The sequence below is a fragment of the Lissotriton vulgaris genome, chromosome 3_1 (assembly GCF_964263255.1).
Source record: "Lissotriton vulgaris chromosome 3_1, aLisVul1.2, whole genome shotgun sequence".
Classification (NCBI taxonomy): domain Eukaryota; kingdom Metazoa; phylum Chordata; class Amphibia; order Caudata; family Salamandridae; genus Lissotriton; species Lissotriton vulgaris.
The window spans coordinates 1,636,987,767-1,637,009,266 of record NC_141689.1 but is presented as its reverse complement, the minus strand read 5'-3'; the positions used below and the strand labels follow the sequence as shown (position 1 = coordinate 1,637,009,266).

The following is a 21,500-nucleotide window of genomic DNA, read 5'->3' as shown; positions in this document are numbered from 1 at the left end:
ACAATGAAGAAGACTTGAAAAGCAGCAGCACCAGGAGCAGCAGGAGCCTTTCCTTGGAGCAGTCTCAGTTCCAGTCGTAGTCCAACAAAGTCAAAGTTTCCATATGGTCGAAGAACAACCCAATTTCAGGCTTGAGTTTTGTCCCTTGAAGAATCTGAGAACCCATCCACAGGTAAGCCCTTTGGTATCCTAAAGAAAGGGTTGGAACAATTTGAGGGTCCTTCCCAGAGGAGGAGCTGGAAAGAGGAGAGGATACTTCCATGTCGTATATACAGTTTCATGCCAAAGCAGGAGCCACGGGCTTCCTTAACTGGCTGAAACTGGAATATGCAAGGAGGACACCAAATGTGCCCTTCAAAGTAGTCTGGTGGCACTGGCCAGCACCCCCAGTCCAATGCACTAAGTCCTGTCTGGGAAGTGGCGGGAAACATATTGGCTCGTTCAACAGGCACCTCAGCATCGCCCTTGTGCATGGGTGGTATGACAGGAAGTTGGAAAGGATCAGATGCACAGACCGGCAGCTGCATAAGGCAGCTGGGTTATGGAAGTGCTGCAGGAGGTCTTTTAGAGAGTCACCCAACAGATACCTCAGCATCGTCCTTGTGCACAGATTGTATAACAGGACACTAGAACAGATGTGCACACGAGCCGTGAAAAAGGATGAAGCACGGTGTCCGGAGGAGTGTTTCACCAGTGGATGGATGAGGAAGCTTCAGTAAGCGTGAACGTGAAAGCCAAAGAAAAACAAACCACGCCAAAGAAATGAAAGGCGCGTCAGCCATTGTTAAAGATAAACGCAGTAATAGCAAAAAAAAGTGCTTAGCGGCTAATTAAGAGACCCTGTCTCCCGCTGCAAGTAAAAAATCCAATCCCAGTGGGTGGAGCCAAAAGCGGACAGGTTGGCAAACAGGAGGGATTAAAATGCCTCCAGTGCAATCATTACACTGTGTTTTGCATAATCCATGACGCTAAACGACGAGCACGAATGAAAATTGCAGGTGGAGCAGAGACACGACTTCTGAAACCGTATTGATTCCAAGAAGCGCTCGCATGGCGAGAGCAGCGCATGCGCGCTGCTAATGCCAGACGAGGCCTGAAAGTACATTTAAACTCACTGTGCTGCATGTATTCGCTCTGGTCTCTCATCCAGTGCGGGCCCCCACCTAACTCCCTTAACGAGTCCAGACGCTACTCGCATGCTGTTAGTCTGCATTAGAGAACTGCTAGGATTGGATGGAGCATTCTCAGCACTCACAAAGGCACTGGAGGCCTGTCCTTGCTCTGCACCCAGCTGTCTAAAACAGCTAGGTTAGAGCGGTTTAAAGTGTGCATTACTGGCTTAAGTGCCCAGCCCACCACCACTCCCTGTTGCTGCCACCTAGCAGCAATGGCCCGCCCCAACATTCGACTCGGAACGGACTTGTGAAAATAAAATGGTAATAAATTAACTTAATTTACATTTTATTTTTCATTTCTGGGGCATTTGTATCTAGCGGGGCGACACTCCTTCACCCTAATGGAGGAGCCTCATCTGCAGATGTCCCACATCTACTGCCCCCAACAAGTCTGGCAGACCGAAAGCTCCAAGAAGATGGTCTGATGGTTTAATTCCTTTGACAGACCGAAACGTCGACTCCAACATCTATCCCTGCATCACATTGAGTGTTTTAATGACATAGAGAAGGTGTTAACATAGTTTTTTGTATAGGTTTTCTGACGTCACCTTACAGACTGTTTTGTTGCTTTTCCCTTTCAAATTTTTAAATACATATATATTAAATATATAAATGTTTGTTTGAAATATATTTTGTTGCCCCGTGTATGATTTATGATTCATTAGATAAATTGTGATTATTTTGTATTTCTATTTTTGATTTATTCTATTTTTCACCACGGTTTAGGGTGAGATAAAAATTGTCACAAAAAGTTGTTGAATCCTCAGATAAACAAAATCCCTTGTAGGTAAACCCCTTATTTTTGAAAACTTAATTGCCCATACCTGCAAGGGTAGATTGGGTTCCCACTCCATTAAAACATTGTTCTTGATAATATGCCCCAAAGTGCTTTAATCCAGTAGCTCAAAGTAACCTCATGGTTCTATGAATGCATCTGCCTACATATTCGGTTACCAGACTGCCTCCACAAAAACTAAAAATTATGTTGAGTGAATTAATGTCTTCTATACAAGCAGCCTCCCCTTTTCCTTTATCCGCACTAACAGAGACACTTTTTGTTCTTGCACAATTTTTTCACCAACATCTTTATTTTAAAATTTTTTAGGCTATTTCTTTTTTCCTGTTTTTTTTCATTTCATCTTCTACAAATATGTAAGCGATCAACTGTACAAAAATATACTGTTTACCAAAAGTCCGTGCGAAACGTATTTACATGACTAAAAGAGCATTATATTGAAAGTGACAGTACACAAATATGAATTTATTGTAAAACACTAATATACAGACAGGTGTATGCAGAGGCTCAGGCAGAACATGAGAATGCATTGTGCTTTACTGCACGGTGTTATCATTGGATGGCTTTTATTCATAAGGTGATACCATTGCACTTAGCCCGCTTCCTCTGCTGAGCAGTCAATGCCAGCATATGTAAACTTTTCATACAGAGTGGTGTTCACATATGTCTAGAAAAAGGAGAAAAAATAATGTTACTTTTAGGTGGTGTAGTTTGCATTTCACAAATAAAGAGAACACATTTATTTGGACACTACAAGTTTATTGACATGAACAAAAAAACAGAATGTCCCCTTTACATTATTTGTTAAGTGTATTTGTAAAGCCCACCATACCCTGCAAGGGTATCCTGGTGCTGAGCAGGTGTGTGTGCCTAGCTCTGTCTAGGGTTGGTTGTTTATTGAAGAGCGAGGTCTTCAGCTCCGTGCCTGGCTCTGCACCCACTCCCTCGCCACTTTACATGACTGACTGTGCCATGTAACAATATAAAGGGTGTCATTTTAAGTAAGGCAGGCCTACTGACTTGGTCAAAGGATCATTATCACCAAATATAAAAAGCAGGTCTATTAGATTTATGAAGGCGTAGGCACAAGGACATAAATAAAGCAGACATTTTAACTTTGTCAAAAAGTCATCAATACCTTTAATAAAGTGTATCTTTTATAAATGCATACAGTGCAATGTTTAATAATAGTGATTAACATACAATATTTTCATAAAAACATTTTTTTAGACAAACCATAAACATGTCTTTGAGTCCTTTGTAGGTTTCGCCTCCACAGCGCTTGCGATGTGCTTGAGAAATGTATTGTTTTTAATATGAACTTAAAAGAGACTTACTTCCCACCTCTTCTCTTTCCTGGCTTCTAATTAGTGCCTGTGCATGACACTTACCTTTCCCCCATTTCTATTGGCTGTAGCATATTTTCCTGCATTTACCGATGCTTGTCCACTTCTCTCATCAGTTTCCCGCCGCAAAATGCTGTTAACATTTGCTTTGGTGGAACTATATTTTCATAAAGTTCTGCCTTTTACTATTGCAGCATATATATGTAACAATTTATCACCCGGAGAGATTTAGGTCTACCTGCATCGAAATTAAAAATTGTGAATACCTAATTGCGAATTCCTGAAAATTGCAATTAGGTTATCAAAATTTACAATGCATGAAACCCAAAGAGCTTCAGATAGCGATTTCTAGGGGGTTGCAAATCGCTCTACCCCATTAATATTAAAGAGACCTTTAGCCATCGGTTCCCTTTTTCGCCCCAAAACGTGCACGCGTTCCATTGCCTTCAATGGCAATGCGTGCACGTTTGGTGATTTCCTTGCGGGAGCGAACAGCTGGCGCCTTATGTTATTAATTAACGTGCCTTGCTGCTCGCTCCCGCAAGAGAATCGAGCAGGCCTCCTCTCTCCCCTCCCCCTGCTGCCGCGCGCGCTTGTGCTTGTTGTTGCTTATTTCCTATGGAAGGACAATTCACCAGTGAGGTAAGCCGCGTCCATCTGACGCCACCCGCATCCTACTACGCATAGAGGGGACCTTGGCTGACTTCTTTTGCGTTGCCACTTGGGTTTAGGGTCAGACCACTGCAGTGATACTGAGTCCTTTACGACTGTTCATCCCTCTGGTATCATTGGTGTTTACAGCTTAAGGGGATGGACTGGCGCACGCCATTAACAAAAAGGGGGTGTTGCGTAAGAAAAGTTCAAAACGGACGATACTGCTGTACCAGATCTGCTGGGTTGTAGTTGATAATGGGAGAATTGGCAAACAGAGATTTCAATAAACCTTATGATATCGAGGTTGGAACAATCAGTGTCTACTGGATCACGGCACCCCAATTCCAGTCCTACTGTTCCACAGTATGCGGTAACGTAAATGATTGCACTAAAGACTTACCTGTCATGGCCCAGACATGGAGCGCCATCTTCAGCGAACTCTTGCTGGTCGCAACACAAAGCCCCCACCTTTGCCCTCTCACTGGTGTGAATGTATGCTTGGGGAGCATTGGGAACACTTGGGGGCACTTGGGACGCTGAGGGCTGGGCAGGTAAGCCAGCGCACTGAGGGTTGATGGTCTGCTTCTATGGCAGATTCAAGCTGCTAATGCACGCTGCTTCTGCAGGGTGCTAGTGTTAGCATGACGCGCCAGGTTGTCCACAAGCTGCACCTGGCCAAACCAGGCCTCTTCCGCTGGAACCCCAAGGGCTCACCCTGTGACTGCTGACCTCTGGCTGCACACACTCAGGTCAATGGAGAGTCGCCGCTGATAGCCTCAAGCATCTCCACCTACCAAATGCTCCAGGGCTAGCCTCCAGCCACTCTGAGCTGATGTCAACGCCGATGCCCCTCATAGGACTACGGATATACTTTGAATTACCGGCTCGATTTGTCCTGCTCTGGGCGCCGCTCTCGCACTCGAGCAATGCCTCCACTCAGAAACTGAAACAGGAAACTGCTTATTCAAAGACATATGGGACATATGATTGGCAGCTCCAGCTGAGGTTATGATGGTAGGTGCAAGAAACAACTGTTGTTTTTGTTCTTTTAGGGTTGATTAACACCAGACGTTGTTACTCCCTCGTCTTCCCTGTGTGGATTTAATGTTATTTGGTTAACAAGTAATAACAAGCATTGGCATAGCCAATAGGTCTCGCCTTTGGGACCTTATAAGTGTTTAGCCATGCAACAGTTGATGTTGTTGCAGGGAGGATATTGTGCTGCATAACGAAATACCTATAAGGCCCCAAAGGCGAGACCGATTGGCTATGCCAATGCTTGTTCTTTGAGACCAGGCAGTGGCCTGTGGGACCACTGTCCGCTCTTAAAAATGCTATTACAAACATTCACAAAGTGGAAGGGGTCCCTAGGGGACCCATTCCCATTTGAGAATGAGTTACCACCTACTTGAAGTAGGTGCTAATATGTGAATGTTTTGCAACCGCATTCTTGGTCACAAAACATTCATTTATACCATTAGGATTCGGTATTTGGAAGGGATGGTGAGGGGAGGGACGGGGCTCAACATTCAGACCTCTATCTCAGATGATGGATGTGCATAGTAGGGTGTTTGGATGAGCCTTGACTCTATTCAACTCTTCTCAAATCAATGAACATAAATAGAGTCTGATCAACACCACCTCCAGTAAGACTCCTTCATGCAGTGACAAGTATGCATAGAAGAGTGTATTCAAACATCACCTACTCCTTCCTACTTTTCAGGATCCTGCAAGAGTTTTGCACGATCATAATATTTTTTAAAAAAAGATTTACCCATCTACTCATCACAGTACTTACCCATTTTCTCGCGAAAAGAAGTACCACAATATGCATTACTGAAGTGCATAGTGAAGTGTATTGAGAACTCATCTACCACTTTTTACTATTTGTGATCCCACAAGATAGTAAAAAATAGTTAAAAACAATATATATTTATTATCTTCACAGTAGTTATTCCTTAGACATGTCCTTCGTAAATCTAGGGGGATAGCATGCCTTTCTGCTGCCCCCTTTTATAGCTTTTTCTACTTAATTTCCACAACACCTCCAGTTTTTCACCGTAAAAAATAATGGTGGCCATTTCATTTCTAAAATTCCAACAACCAGCCAATCAGAGCGCTCATACGTGCGGAAAGGCTCAAGGGAAAACAGGCCTCTTTATCAATCACAGGGCTCCAATTTTGAATTTGCGTTCTCGCAAGACGCCCATGGGACTCTCTTGAGCCCAATTACCAAATTGTACAATTAAGACCTAGCTTCCTGACAAATTTGGTGTAATTCCGTTCAGCAGTTTTTGCTATAACCTTTCTTAAAGTAGTCTATGGAAAATGCATGGAGATTTTACGTTTTGGAACCCCCCTTTTTTCTTCAGCCCTGTTTGACAGATCACCCCTAATCTTTCCAGGAAGGAGCTGAGGTGGATTAACTTCTTTTGTGGAACGTTTTGTGGAGACTCGTGAAACGGGCTTAAGTTATTAGCAAACCAAAAATTCTCCTTCTATGGTAAAGCAAATTTAAGTATACCAACTTGCAAGCGCCAGTAGGCAATGTATGTTTATGTGTATATCTTATGTTAAAGGTTTTGTAAAGTGCATAACTGCCCAGGAACGTGGCTTAACAGGGCTAGACCCCACCAACATATAAGCAGTGACCGCCTACAGAAAATAAAGAAGGAAGAGGGCTGGATGGAGACGAGCCAGGTCTTGAGAGATATTCTGAAGCCAAGATTATTCTGGATTTTCCTAAGAAAGAGGGAGAAAGAATTCCAGAAAGATGGGGCCAAGGCCCACCCTCTCTTACTCTCCTAAAATGAGGGATGATAGCTAAGTTGTGCTCAGCAGAGCGTAATGGTCTAGTGGGCCGGTAAGGTGCCCTGAGATTGGACAAGATGGGGGCCGCCAGGGAGTGCAGGGTCTTGTGAGCAATGCAGAGTGCCTTGAAGTGGATGCGTTTGTCCTCAGGGAGCCAATGCAATCTACAAAGAAGATCGGAAATAGAAGAGAATTTGGGGAGCGAGATTAACAGCTTGGCCGTGGCATTTTCAGCTAACTGAAGTCTTATGGTGCCTGATTTATTGGCTCCCAAATACAAATCATTGCAATAATCCAATCAGGACATAATCAGCGCTTGAATTATAGTTTGTCAAGTGGAGAAATCAAAAAGGCCCAGGATGGGTTTAAGTGATCTCAAGAACTTGAAGCAACTTCTGGAAACAGTTTTAGCTTGAGCCTCAAAAGACAGAGTATTATCCATCCAGGCTCCTAACTTTTCAATGGAGGACAGTGGCCAGAGCGGCTGACTCCAGAGCGAGGAGCTCACGGTTCGATCGCTGGCTGCAGCTCAGTTCAGCTAAGCATCCTGTGACACTGGGCAATAGCTCATTAATCTCTCCTACGGCCTCAGCACCTTGAAACCTTCAGGGGTGAGATGTTCGAGTTTTACAAATATGGATTATTATTATAACAAATAGTGCCAGTGCTTGATAAATAAAGTGCTAAGATCTATCTGATGTTTCAAAATATGTGTGCATATATATATATATATATATATATATATATATATATATGTGTGTGTGTGTGTGTGTGTATGTATACATATGTGTATATACATGTATGTATGTGTGTATGTATGTACATATATACGTATGTGTATATAAGTATATATGTATGTTCATGTATGTATAAATGTGTGTGTACATATGTGTTTATATACATTTATATAGATATGTATTACCTACTGGCGGTCGCCAGTAGGTATATATAGTTAGGACCTAGTTACCATAGGAAATTCCGAACATTCTATTGGGAATAACTTTGGCGCCGATTGAGGGATCTGCCTGTAATTTTCCTTAAATTTGCCTCGCTGCGCTCCGCTCCTTCCCTGAAAGTTTCGGGGGGATTCGTCAAGCCGGGGCCGAGAAAAAAGGGGGGTCCCAAAACGTGTTTTCCCCGTGTTAATTTCCATAGGGACATTCTGACAAGGCTACAGCTTGGACGGCTGAACGGAATTATACCAGATTTGGCAAAATGGTAGGGACTGGTATGCAGCAGTGCCTTTTGTATGTTTGGTGTAAATCCCTCCAGTAGTTCTTGAGAAAATTTAATTTGAAAATTTTCAAAAGGCATTTTCTATGGGACCTTTAGACACGGCTACAGCCCGAACAGCTGAACGGAATTACACCAAACTTTGCAAAATGGTAGGGACAGATATGCAGTAGTGCCTTTTCTATATTTGGTGAAAATCCCTCCAGTAGTTGTTGAGAAAATGAATTTGAGCAAATTATATATCTATATGCGCTCAACATTCTATTGGAAATAACTTTGGCGCCGATTGAGGAATCTGTGTGTAATTTTCCAGAATTTTGGCCAGCTCCGCTCCGCTCCTTCCCTGAAAGTTTTGGGGGGGATTCGTCAAGCAGGGGCCGAAAGGGGGGTCCCAAAACATGTTTCCCCATGTTAATTTCCATAGGGATCTTTAAACACGGGTACAGCCCGAACGGCTGAATGGAATTACACCAAACTTGGCAAAATGGTAGGGCCTGGTATGCAGATGTGCCTTTGCTATGTTTGGTGAAAATCCCTCCAGTAGTTCTTGAGAAATTTGAAATTTTTCAAATGGCATTTTCTACGGGACCTTTAGACACGGCTACAGCCCAAACGGCTGAACGGAATTACACCAAACTTGGCAAAATGGTAGGGACAGGTATGCAGTAGTGCCTTTTCTATATTTGGTGAAAATCCCTCCAGTAGTTGTTGAGAAATGATATATCTATATGCACTCACCGTACGCGCACGTGCGCGTACCCTTACGTGCGCGAGCGAGTTTCTGATTGGCTGGCAGTCGACTTTTAACATTCCAAACTGTCCAAACCAGGAAGTGTTGGCCACCATCTTGTTTTTCAGGAGAACAGAGGCACAAGAGAGCCCAAAACAAGAGTGGAAAACACGTAAAGGGGGCTGGGTAGAGACCCCCCAACCCTCTAGCCCTTCTCAGGGGGTCCCAAAAGAACCCCCAAGGGCAAAATAAAATAAAAATTGCGGGGTACACGCACCGTACTCGTAGGGTACGCGTACCGTGTGCGTACCCCGCGATTTAAAAAAACAAAACTTTTTTTGCACTTGGTGGTCCTTCTGGGAGGGGGCAGGGGGTCTCAACCCTGCCCCCTTTTCGTGTTTTCCACTCTTGTTTTGTGCTCTCTTGTGCCTCACTTCTCCTGAGAAACAAGATGGCTGCTCAGGTGGTCCCAGAAGGATAATAACATATATAAACGTTATCCGCTAATAGAATTAGCATTTACAAACAATAAACAACAGAAGAGTGAAGAAAAAACGAACAACCTCAAAATAATATGTGAGGTGGAAGGGAGAACAGAGGGATAAGACAAAACAGGATTATTTAAGAACCCTCACTCACCAACCTAGTGTTGACATGCTTCATCACTGGGTTCCCACTGGAAAGACCTAATGTCTTTCCAGTGTGCTTCAACGCCTGTTTACAGCGGAGCAGGTTCTTGTGTGTGTTGAGGGTGTATTTCAGCCAAATTAAGCTAGGTGAGTGCAAAAAAGTGAAAAAGAATTATTATAAAAAGTGCAAATTCGTGACTTTCAACTAATTTATTAATAGTCCGGTTTGCACTGGTTAAAAACAGATATAAATGGACCCATAGGGTTGGTCTCAGTTATTAAAGACCCCTAGTCCATAGTGAATAAGATTGGTCAACATGTTTCTGCTTTTTGGAGCCCAAGTCGTCCAGCTTTCATCAGGACCATATAATGTGATCCTCCGGTGGTGTACACGCCCTAAGGTGCACCCTGCCGTGAGGAATTCGTGTGAAAAGAAAATGAATTTTTTTGTCTTTTTTGTTTAGTATTTATTATACTTACGGCTAAAAGCCGTTCAAGACCAACACAGCAATTTTGCTGGAGTCAGGTACGGGAGGAACGTCAAAGTCTGTCCTCATGGGCGAACGCGGTGAGGGGTTATCTTCACGCCGCATATATTTGTGCAGGCGACTCCCTCCCCGCCGAATACCTATTCAAGCACCACCGCGGCCCGGCATTTACAAAACCTTTGAAATTTATTGAAAAAAAATATAGGTTCACCTGTGAGAGTGGCGGGGGCGGTGTCAAAACCCTTTCCCATCGGACGGGGTACCAGACAGGGTTGCCCTCTCTCACCCTATTTATTCGCATTGGCTATGGAACCCCTGGCGGCATGGGTGCGGATGGACGCGCAGCTACGGGGGCTAGAGTGGGAGATGGGTCCGTCCGATCGCATTGCATTGTACGCCGATGACGTCCTCTTCTTCCTTACGGCGGGCCCAGAGTCCTGGAGATAATGCGAATCTTCGGGGAAGTTTCGGGCTTGCACTTAAACGTGCGAAAGTCTAAGCTGTGGGTGCTGGGGGGTAGTGAGGGTCTGGGTCCATGGGCGTCGATGCTGCAGACGGCGGCAGGTGGACTCAAATACCTGGGCGTCTTTATTACGGACGTTCCAAATGTGGCATGGGAACGCAATGTGGTGCCCGTTTGGGTTAGAGTACGGTCGGACATGAAAACCTGGTCCAGAATGCCCCCGAATATCTACGGCCGATCGGCGATCTTTAAAATTATGGCCCTCCCGCGCCTCCTATACCAACTGCAAAACCACCCATGCCCTATAGCGCCGCAGTGGTTTCGTCAGGTGAACGCTGCGCTGAGTCAGTTTCTTCGGGGCCGGGGGAGTGGTGAGGGTGGCTCTTCGCACTTGCTTCCTATCCACGTACTGCGGGGGCCTGGCCACCTCAGACATTTTATCATACAATCAGGCGTCACACTTATTGGTGCTTAATGACTGGTGGTACGGGAACCGGAGTGACCCGACCTACGCCCTTGAACGGTATTTGATGGATCCAGACACAGTGCATACCATTCTGTACTCGGCGACTATCAGGAAGAGGCTCCCCATAGTTACCCAGGTGGTCTTCCGAGTGTGGCGTGCGGCTCTGCGCCGCATGGGGTGGTGGAATAAGTTGACGAGGGAGACCCCGCTGTGGCAGAACGGACGACTGCCGGCACTGGCATCCCTACAGGGATTCAGGGGCTGGGACGATATAGGCGTCTCAACGCTAGGCCACGTCATGAAGGGCACTGCCCTTAAGTCTTTCCAGACCTTGAGTGAGGAATATGCTATGCCCAAAACCCAATTCTTTAAATACTTGCAACTGAGACATGCATTGTCCCCCTCTCTGGTGGGCTTAGAGTCCCTGCCCGAGTTCAGCCCCCTAGAAGCTAAGGTGTTTATGGGGGAATTGGAGGAAAAGAAAATTTCTCACATATATCAGACCCTAGTAACACACTGCTCCTCCTCCCTTGATAAGCTATGCTCTGTGTGGGAGGGTGATGTGGGAGCTCTCGAAGAGGAGGACTGGAGGGAGGCCCTGGAGGCCCCGAGGGGGGCGGCCATTGCGATGTGTCTACGCTTTATTCAATTTAAATACTTACATAGAGCCTACTTTACCAGAGAACGACTGTGGAAAGCAGGTTTGATTGCCTCCCCTGAGTGCTTGAGGTGCAAACGGGCGGTTGGGACGTTTATCCACACTGTGTGGTCATGTGCAAAACTGGCGAGGTACTGGATGGGTGTATGGGACTGCTTGTCTGAGGTTTTGGGATGGGACCTTCCCCGATCACCAAGCTCGGCCTGCTGCATGTAATGGAACAGGTGGGGGGCAACATATACAAACGTCACTTACTGGTTTTGGGCCTCACTGTGGCCAAACAAGATATAGCCCGGGCCTGGAAGGACCCCAGGGCCCCCTTGCTGGAAGTTTGGAGACGGGGATTGGACTTTTGCATGGGGCTGGAGCGTCCTGTCTTTGAGGCCAGGGGCTGCCCCCGGAAACATTTTAACATATGGAAAAGATGGGCGGACTATAGAGGGTTGTGGCTGGAGCCACCGGTGCCCCAGGAGGCTGGAGAAGAACTTTAACTATTGGACCCTGGGCGGCAGGGAGCACGCACTTTTAGTATTCTTGCTTTATGCCTTGAAACTTTGCAGACACTGTGTAGGGGAATGGGTGGGACCTGGGGGGGATGGTAGGGAGTTGGGAGTTGGGGCGGTGTATAATTTATTATTGCTTGTACTGACTACACATCTTCTTTCATAAATATGCTCGCTAGTCCTGCGATGTAATGCGGGACGGTGTCCCCCTTGGTATTTTGTCGGTACTGCAATAAAATTTTGTTCTGAAAAAAAAAATATAGGTTCACGCCTGATATAGTTAGGAATTAGCATTTAAAAAACCTTGCAAATTCACTTAAAAACCATAGGTTTCAGGACTTATATAGTTAGGAATTAGCATTTAAAAAACCATTGAAATTGCTCCTATATAGTTAGTTGTACTAACTATATTTCGTGCACCCGCAATCCACTGCTGATGATGTCACATATTACATAATTCATGACATGGTCAGTGACATCACTGATGACATAACTGATCACATCACTGATCACATCACTGATGATATCATTCATGTGATAATACAATGCACCTCCTCACACTCTAACATAACCTTTGATGCACCCAGTGTTAAATACAGGCTACCATTCTTGAAACCATTGACACACCAATACCAGTTACTGCATACGCACTCACTGATTCCTAGGTCTACACATACATTCACTCATTCACCCATAGAATCACTCATACATACAGTCACTCATCAATACAACACTCTCATATGCCCTCATACACCTATACAGACACTCACACACTGCCACTCATCCATGGAGTTACTCACAAACCTAGTCAGTCATGCAAAGATTCAATCACACTTCCATTTCCTCAACTATACAGTTATACACACAACAGCTTACTTACTCAAACATATACTAACACATACTTACTCTCTTATACAATCACTGATACAAGTACACAATGATCCATATAGCCACTCGCACATTCACTGGCTCTCATGTATAGTCATTTATATATGCCAATTCTCACATGCACTGTGTTTTACATATGTACTTACTTGCACAATTAACACTGAGATATCCATTCACTCTCCAACACACCCATGCACACAGTCAACCGCCCATATAGCTGTTTCCACATGCACTCTTGAATTTATACACCTAGTGAATCAACTGCTCACACATCCATGCACAGAGTCACACACCTCCCAGCCACCCACACACACACTTAGTCTCCCATTCAAATACTTGGGCAACCAATCAATAACCCTTATAGCCACTCATATAGCCACTGATCAACACATGCAGCAGCCTACACAACAACAGACATACTGATGCACAAATTCAGACAGTTTAGTCACTAACCCATGCATTTAGGAAGACACATTTAATCACTCACTCATACAGTCAGTCACGCACCTATTATATCCTTCATCTAGACACTTATACATCCACTCATTCTTCAATATGTAAAACATATTTAAACTTTACAGAAACACACAGTCATTGGATGATGTCATCAGTGATGTCATTTGAGATGTCATCAGTGATGCCACTGACCATGTCATGAATGATGTAATATGTGACATCATCAGCAGTGGATTGCGGGTGCGCTAAATATAGTTACTAACTATATAAGGCCTGAAACCTATGGTTTTTTAAGTGAATATATAGATATGTATATATAGATGTGTGTGTGTATATTCATATGTACACACATATCAATACATAGACGGGCATTAGTTCAACCCTCTTTTTCCGTTGGTTTGCCAAAGTAATTTACATTCTGCTTCCATCCATGACTGCATGAGGCGATTGGTCAGCCATTTGATTTCTTGCCCATTGAGTGACAGATTTTGTCTGATTACAAGTGCAAATTGCATGAAAATGAGTATTCACTCTTATTAATAGGTCCCCTTTCATTTCCTTCCTTCTCTTTTTATTGCCACAGCTCCCCATATGGTATTTATAGGCCTCTTGCTTGCTTCTCATTTCATGTGCAGTGCAGTTACCCCACGTGGCCAGTGTCTCCAAATCAGGAAGCCATCATGGAATGCTACCACAGTGTATCATTGTATTATCATTCAGTATGGCTAGCTTATAGTTCTAAACGTGACGGCCTGATGGAACTTTAAAAGATTGATATACTATGTAAAAAAAATTGCAAGATGGCCATTTACTGCTACGTTTCGTTTTTATTTTTCATGCACATGTTGTTGAATTTGTATGATTTATAGTGGTTGTGTAAATCGGTGAATGCAAGAATGAGTCACTAAGGGATGAATAGATGCACAAGTGCAAAGGTGAGTGCATGCATAATTACACGTTGAGTGCCTAAACCCACCAATGAATGTAGAGGTACTCTTAATGTATAAGCAAGGCATTTAGCATTTCCAACGCTTGGATTTGTGCAGGCTTCTTCTGCCTACAAATCTACAGACAGATGCAAATAAATAATAATTTAAGGGAAAACCATGGCAAGAGCGGAGGGTGTGAGTGAGAGCTGCCTGATACATGCAACATGGTGTATGAGATCAAAAGAAGAAAGTATGAAGATGTGAGGAAAAAGAAGAAATAGAAGCAACTAGAAAAGGGAAAAGAAAAAGTAAGGAAGGGAAAAATAGGAAGAGAGTGGAAAAATTAAAGTAGAAAGGAATGGTGAAAAATAGTAGGTGGAAAACAAATGGAATGAATGGTGAGATGAAGCACAGAAGGTTGAAAGGACTCAAGGGAGGGTGAAAGGAATGAACGATAAAAGTATAGAAGGGCAGATGCAACAGCGAAATAATGTATGCAGTGTTGACTTGATTGATGGGGAGAGAATGAAGTACAAAATGGTGAACAATTAAATGAGTGAAAGAATAAACAGATGGATTGTTGAAAGGTTCAGGTGGCAGGATACATGGATGGGTGAAATGATAAACTGAAGTCTGAAAGTATGGATGGAAGCTGAAGGAGGGGGTGGCTAGATAATGAGATGGGTGAAAGGGATGATGGGTGAATAGTTCAATGGATGAGCGAAAGCTTGATTAAAGGATAGATGGATTGTTGGAAGGTTGCATGGATGTGTGGACTGATGGATGCTTGAATAGGTGAAAGGATTGATGAATCGAAGAATTGGTGGATATAATGGTAAAAGTATGGATAGTTTAATGGAAGGAAGGTTAGAATGGTTAACAGATGAAAGGACAAACATGGAAAGAGGGCTGAATGGAATTCATTTATAGTTGTAAGATATACATGGGTAAATTGCAAGAAGGGTAGAATGGTTAAAAGATGGATGGATGAACAGATAGATAGTTGAAAGTATGGGTGGGTGAAAGTGGATGTAAGAATGGAATCGTAAAAAGATGGATGAATGGGATAGAGAAAAAATGGATATATGGAATGATGAAAGGATGGATGGATGGAGGAAAGCATGGATGGCTGGTAGGCCAGGAGGATGGATGGAAGGTTGAAAAGGACTCTTCTCTAAAGGTTCAGATGGATTTATTCGCTTGGTGGAATTGGAGAGTTGATCAAGAGGAGTATTTTATATTCCTGGCTATTCCTTTGCTTCCTATTTACGCATACTAAATGCAAGAATGTTTATAAGGACTGGTCTAACAGTGTTCGTCAACAGTGTTTACTTACTTACATAGTTGTAGCAGGTTAGTAACACATTCAAATAGAAATTTGCAGTGAGCTATAAATCAGCGCTCGTTCTAAAATGTGTGCCATTGTCATTTGTGATGGTTTTAGCAGTTTTTCTAGATTGTAAATGAGACACTTTATTTTGCAAAATGTGTTTACTTCTTTTGATGACATTACAAATTCTAGTGTGTTCCGTCTTACCTTTCTTTCTTCTAACATCCTATTTAATGACACCAGGATCTGTGCAAACGAAGGTCTTTCATAAGGTTTTTCTCGCCAGCACTGTCTCATCAAGTCATACCTTTAGAAAAACAAAACTTTCTGGTGAAATTCTGTTAAGTTGCCATCCAAACACTTTTGAAGCATCTACAATATTATTGAGAATTCGATTTGAAATAAAGTTTTTTACTAGAATATCAAAATGCTGATGCGTTCATCAATTATGGATTAGTAGCTTTTCACCTGTTAAATTCTCATATGAAAAAATCTACCTGATACAGGCTTCTGGTCGCATATTCCTTACCTTTAAATTACCCCAGGCATCGCACTGGACACAGAATTTGTTTCTTCAGCAGTACCCCTGCGTGCAGGTTGGTGGCATCATTGCCATAGTCCATGCCAAAAGTGACGTTTGCCATGCCTATATATGTGCAACCCAGGCCCACTGACATCAATTCCTTTCTTTTCGCCCCAGTCAGCACAGATTCGGGAAGAGCTACCCCTTAGTAATTTTTGACTAAACTTTTTTTGATGTTTTGTCGAAGTCTTACTTCCTGGTGTGACAGAAATGTCATCCAAAAAAACCGTCTGCATGCCGTGCAGCACAGGTCATTGACAGATACCAGTGATGGAACCACAGCTTGTTTGTATCTAGTGCCTCGCATGGGACCATAATGCAAAGGCCTGTTCAGACTGCTGCACCATGCACCTGAAGGCCTTGCCAGAGCACTCCCTCAAGCTTATAGCGGCTTGATGCGTGATGCTGCGAGGATCGAGGTACAGGGTGAGACGAAGGTCGGGGCAGTGGTTGCAGTGTCCAAGGTAGTCGTCGCCTTCCAACTCATCGAGCCACTCGGGTAAGTCCCACTCCCAAAAGAAGAAAGAAGTTGAAGCGTGCTTTGATTTTACTTCGTCCGTCAGCCAATGAGATGAGGGAGTGTCACCTCTTGAGGCCTGGCTCCACAGTCGAACCAGCATCTGGGCCGACTCTGTGCCTCCCCGAATTTCAGACGCCGGAGCGACCCCACCCAATTAAAATAATTTTATGAAGCCAAGCACCTCTTATTTGGTTGGCCTGTTCCCTCCGGTGCGCATTCGAGCCCCACGGGTTGGGGTGGCCAACATGATCCACACCAGTAGCTCCAGCACCAGTCGTGCTCCAGGGATCGACTGATGGATCCTGGATTGGTGCCGGTTGTGCCACCTCGACCTTCCCTGTAGCCAATCATGAGGCCGACACACCCGATAGTGCCATTCCCATCCTCATCACTGACACCAACACGAAGCCGGAGGGGTGTCGTCCGATGCCGTCTGCAGTGCCTACTGAAGCCATGCAGTCCAAGCCAGAACCTCAGCCGTATTCATATGGGCTAGGACTCGGGAAGGAATCGTAGGGGTTGCTGGACCCTGAAGAATACCAGCCTTATGAAAAACAAGTGGACTGGTGTGAGGATCTTGGTGAAGCCAGTGGACTGGACAGTTTTCCAGATACTGGCATGAATTCTCTCCCTACCATGGTTCTGGGAATGAGGGAGCTTCATTCGCAATGGTGGCTGAGGTCCTGAACCGTGGTTCGCCCTCCGTGACAGTCAAGACTAATCATTATACAGTTACACAGGTGCTGCCAATGGTCCAGAGGAAGGCTCAGGCTGTGCTCTCCCAGGCTATTGCCAGTGGGAGGGATCAGTGAAGTTCACCATTTGATGTGGACTAGACACCACCGACGCACTAGGCAGATTGGTTTAATCTACAGTTGCCCTATGACTACACACCTAGTTGAAGACTACTGGTTTTTATAAGGAATGCCCACACATCACTAATGGACATTCCCTTTGACGCCTCCTGCCGCTTCGAAGACTAGGCAGATTCGGTGCTGAAGTGCTTTAAGGACAGTAGGCCTACAGTTAAGTCCTTGGGCCTTTCCATGGCCCCTTGTTACCCTCAATCTGCCTTTCATGGCTACTGAAAGGGCGTTGAGCAATCTCCTTACCTGCACAGGCACTGCAGCATGCAAGCTTACCTGCGTCTGTGTGGACGTGGGTCCTACTGGCATTGTGGTGGGTGACTAGCAGTCGGGTCAGTCCACCACCCCCTAGCAGCAGCAGCCTGCAAACCTTCCTAGTCCGCCCATTAACCATCGTTGGCACCCAGTGAGCGGCAGGATCCGCCATCACCTGACCCTCTGGCAGTCCATAACATTGGACAGGTGAGTTTTACAGATTGTCTGAAGGGGCTTCTCCCTCCCCTTCTAAATTACCCCTCCCTCCATCCCAACTACAAATGACTGGCTTACGGAGGACCGCCTATCTCTTGTACAAGAATTGATGACTCTTTTGGCCAAAGGAGCCATAGAGACTGTGATGATTTCAGGAGTGGGTTGTGGTTGTTATTCCTTCTACTTTCTATACCCAGAGAGGACGGATACCTTTGTCCTAACCTAGACCTGCGCTCTCTCAACTTCTTCCTCCAGAAGGAGAAGTTCAAAATACTCTGGTCCTATCTGCTCTGGCCCCAGCAGACTGGATGGTACTGTTTGACTTACAGGACACATGTTTCCATTTTCCCGTCCTGCCTGCCCACAGGCATTACCTGCAGTTGACGGTGGGCCACTAGCACTTTCAGTTTGCCATGCTCCCCTTTGGCCTCACCAGTGCCCCCTGGGTGTTCACCAAGGTGATGTCCGTGGTTGCAGCTCATCTGCGGAGATCAGGGCCGCCAGTCTTCCCTTATCTTGATGACTGGTTGTTGTCTCCCACCTCCAGACTACGGCAGACCTCCTGCACTTGCTGGGTTTCATTATCAATGTACTGAAGTGGCACCTGACTCCCTCTTAGATGCTCGTTCATCAGAGCAGTTCTGGACACTGTGCAGTTTCGGCCCCATCCTCCCGAAAGGCGAGTCCAGGATATTGAGGCTATGATACCAAAGTTGCAGCCTCTCCAAGCACTTTCACAGTACTCTGCGAGGTCTTGCTTGTCAGGCCAGCTGAACGGATGATCCCAGATTAACAAAACACAGCCCACGTTGTATGGTCTGTGTGTGAAAGTATTCTGCCAGCTGAGCTCCCTGCTCCACTTGTGTCATGTATAGCTAGATGGACTCTCCTAGAACTTTGGTTTGCTAATGAGTGCAATTACCTTTATTGAACAGGTTCAGCCCCTCCTAAATTCAGCCTAGCTGAAAGAAACTATTAGTTATAGATTCCTTACCTTAGAATTACCCCCAGGCATCAGACTGGATCTGGAGAATTTTTTTCGTAGCAGTACCCTTGCGAGTTGGTAGGTGGCGTAGGTCAAATCCACGTCCGTCGTCGGTATTGTGGTTGCCAAAATGATGTTGCAGTGTCTACTTAGATGCCGTCCCTACGTGCTGACGTCAGTTCTTCCTTTTCCGTGCCACCCAGCGCAGATCCGGAGAGAGCGTGCCCGTAGTCACTTTTTTACGAACTCTTTTTCGACTTTTGAGTCTACACAACTCCTGATGCACGAGAGATGTCCAGCTGTCGGCCAGGTTTCCAGCCCTGTGACTCCTGTTACAAGTTGATGTCAGTAACCGATCCGCACCTTGTGTTCCTTTGGTGCCTAGAGCACAACCACGACCCCGACCCGAAGTCGTGCTCTGACTGTCCGGCCCTAAACCCAAAGTCTTTGCGGGAGCAGTCCTGAAAGCTTTTAGAGGCCCGGGAGTCAGCTCTGCGTCGCTCGCGGACCCGGTAGAGGGGAAGGTCACCGAGCCATCACCATTTGTCGTCGAAGACTTCGCACTCATCGGGTAAGTCAAAGAACAAGAAGAATGCAAAGAAGCATCGTTGCTCTTCGCATGCTCCCAGTCCATCCGCTGGTGTGACACAGGACCCGGAGCGTCACCGCTCCCCGGCTCTGGTTTCGGAGCCCGCTGGGACAGCTCTATTCTTCCCTCCCTTTATGGGAGTTGGAACATCTGCTGCCCAGCTTTGTGCCTTTTACAAAGCCCTCCATTCCATCTTAAGCAGCCCGACTCCGCCGGCACGCCTACAGGGCCCACGGACTCGGCTGTGGGCTCTAGGCCTTCGATGCGGTGGGCTCCGGTGCCACAGGGCCCCATGGATCCAGGCCTGGATCCGGATCTGTGCCAGTCGACTTCACGGTACCTTCCCCAGCACCGATCCCAGTGGCGATGCCCCGACGCCGGCTGTGCCTCCAGCCGGCCTGGAACCCAGCCTCACCCCCGACTTGGACACGGCACTGGACCTACGTCGACCGACGCCGGCCGGTATATTTGTACCGCTGTTCTTCCCTGGCGATCCCTACTGCCCTGACTGGCAGCTAGAGGAGGGTGAGGAGGACTGGGAGGGGTCTGATGACCCTCTAGCTGACCAACTTGAGGAGCCGGACTAGCGAGAGGTGTTGGGTGATGCCACTGGTCTGGGTCTGGTATGCCTTCTCCCCCAACCATGGCCACGGAGGAGGGAGCCACCTACGGTGTAGTGTTGCCTAGGGTGTCTGAGGCCTCGGGCCTTGAGCTTCCTATGGTGGCCATCAGGACTAACCTCCTGACTAAGGTTCTTCAGCCGGCAGCCGCCTCTTCGGAGCTCCTGCTGCCTTTTAATGAGACCCTCACTGACATCCTTCTGGGCACTTTGTCGAAGCCCAGCACAGGGGCTCCTGTGGATAGGATAATTGCCCGACACCAGCACCCGGCCCCGGGCAGACCACTTTTCCTCTCCCACCACCCAACCCATGAGAGCTTGGTGGTCCAAGCCTCAACATCCAAAGGCACGTTCCCTACTGCTCCCCAGATAGAGAATGCAAGAAGATGAACCATCTTGGGAAGAAGATGTTTTCTTCCGCCAACTTAGGACTGCGGTCGGTGAACACTGCATGTCTCTTGGGCCGTTACACACACTCTGTGTGGGACATGGTTGTGCAAGTGCTGCCACAGTGCCCAGAGGAGGCCCGGGCCGTGTTCACCCGTGCAGTCGCAGAGGGTAGAGATGCAGAAAAGTTCACCATCCCGTGTGGGCTGACTCGCTGGGTAGGACGATTTCAACGTCGGTAGCCTTGAGGCGCTAAGCCTGGCTGAGGTCCACTGGCTTCTCCGGGAATGTCCAATCGACTCTTTTGCACATGTCCTATGATGTCCGTCACCTGTTTAGCGTCAAGGCAAACAAAGCACTTGAGCATTTCAAGGACTCTAGGGCTACGGACAGATCCTTGGCCCTTGCTACCGCCTCTTGACCCATGCAGTCTGCCTTTCACCCCTTTCGTGGCTGCCAAAGGGGTGCCCCACCAACTTCCACCCAGAGCCACAGGCCTGCTCAAGCTACCCCGCCACTGCACGGTCGGGAACGTGGGACCCAGCGTTGTGGGTCTGGGGGGCTGCCGGCGGGCCAGTCCACCAATGCCCCCCTGCAGCAGCTTCTATACCTTCCAGGGCCACCAGTTGCCAGTGGGCGGCAGGATTCGCCATCACCTCCCCCACTGGCGCAACATCACATCGGACAGGTGGGTTTTACAAATTGTCCGAAAGGATTACTCCCTCCCCATCGAGACTGCCACTCCCTCCATGCCACCAACACTCCATCACATGTTGGAGGATCACTTGGCCCTTCTCCCCCAGGAAGTTACGGCTCTCTTGGCCACGGGAGCTATTGAATGATTCCCTGTGCTAGAAGTAGGCGGATGTTGCTACTCACACTACTTCCTGGTTCGAAAGGAGGACAAAGGCCTGCGTCCTATCTT

General features: G+C 46.3%; 1 protein-coding gene across 1 annotated transcript in view; it reads right to left on the bottom strand.

The window, feature by feature from the left end:
* Window positions 1–2,227: 2,227 nt before the first annotated feature.
* The window catches only part of TEK (TEK receptor tyrosine kinase), a 570,337-nt gene continuing 551,064 nt past the window's right edge, over window positions 2,228–21,500 (bottom strand). Inside the window, exons 22-23 of the mRNA XM_086962126.1 lie at window positions 15,763–15,862; window positions 2,228–2,638 (exon numbers count right to left, since the gene is read on the bottom strand). Of these exons, the coding sequence (XP_086818252.1) occupies window positions 2,564–2,638; window positions 15,763–15,862 (175 nt within the window). The 3' untranslated portion in view covers window positions 2,228–2,563. The remainder of the gene's footprint in view (window positions 2,639–15,762; window positions 15,863–21,500) is intronic.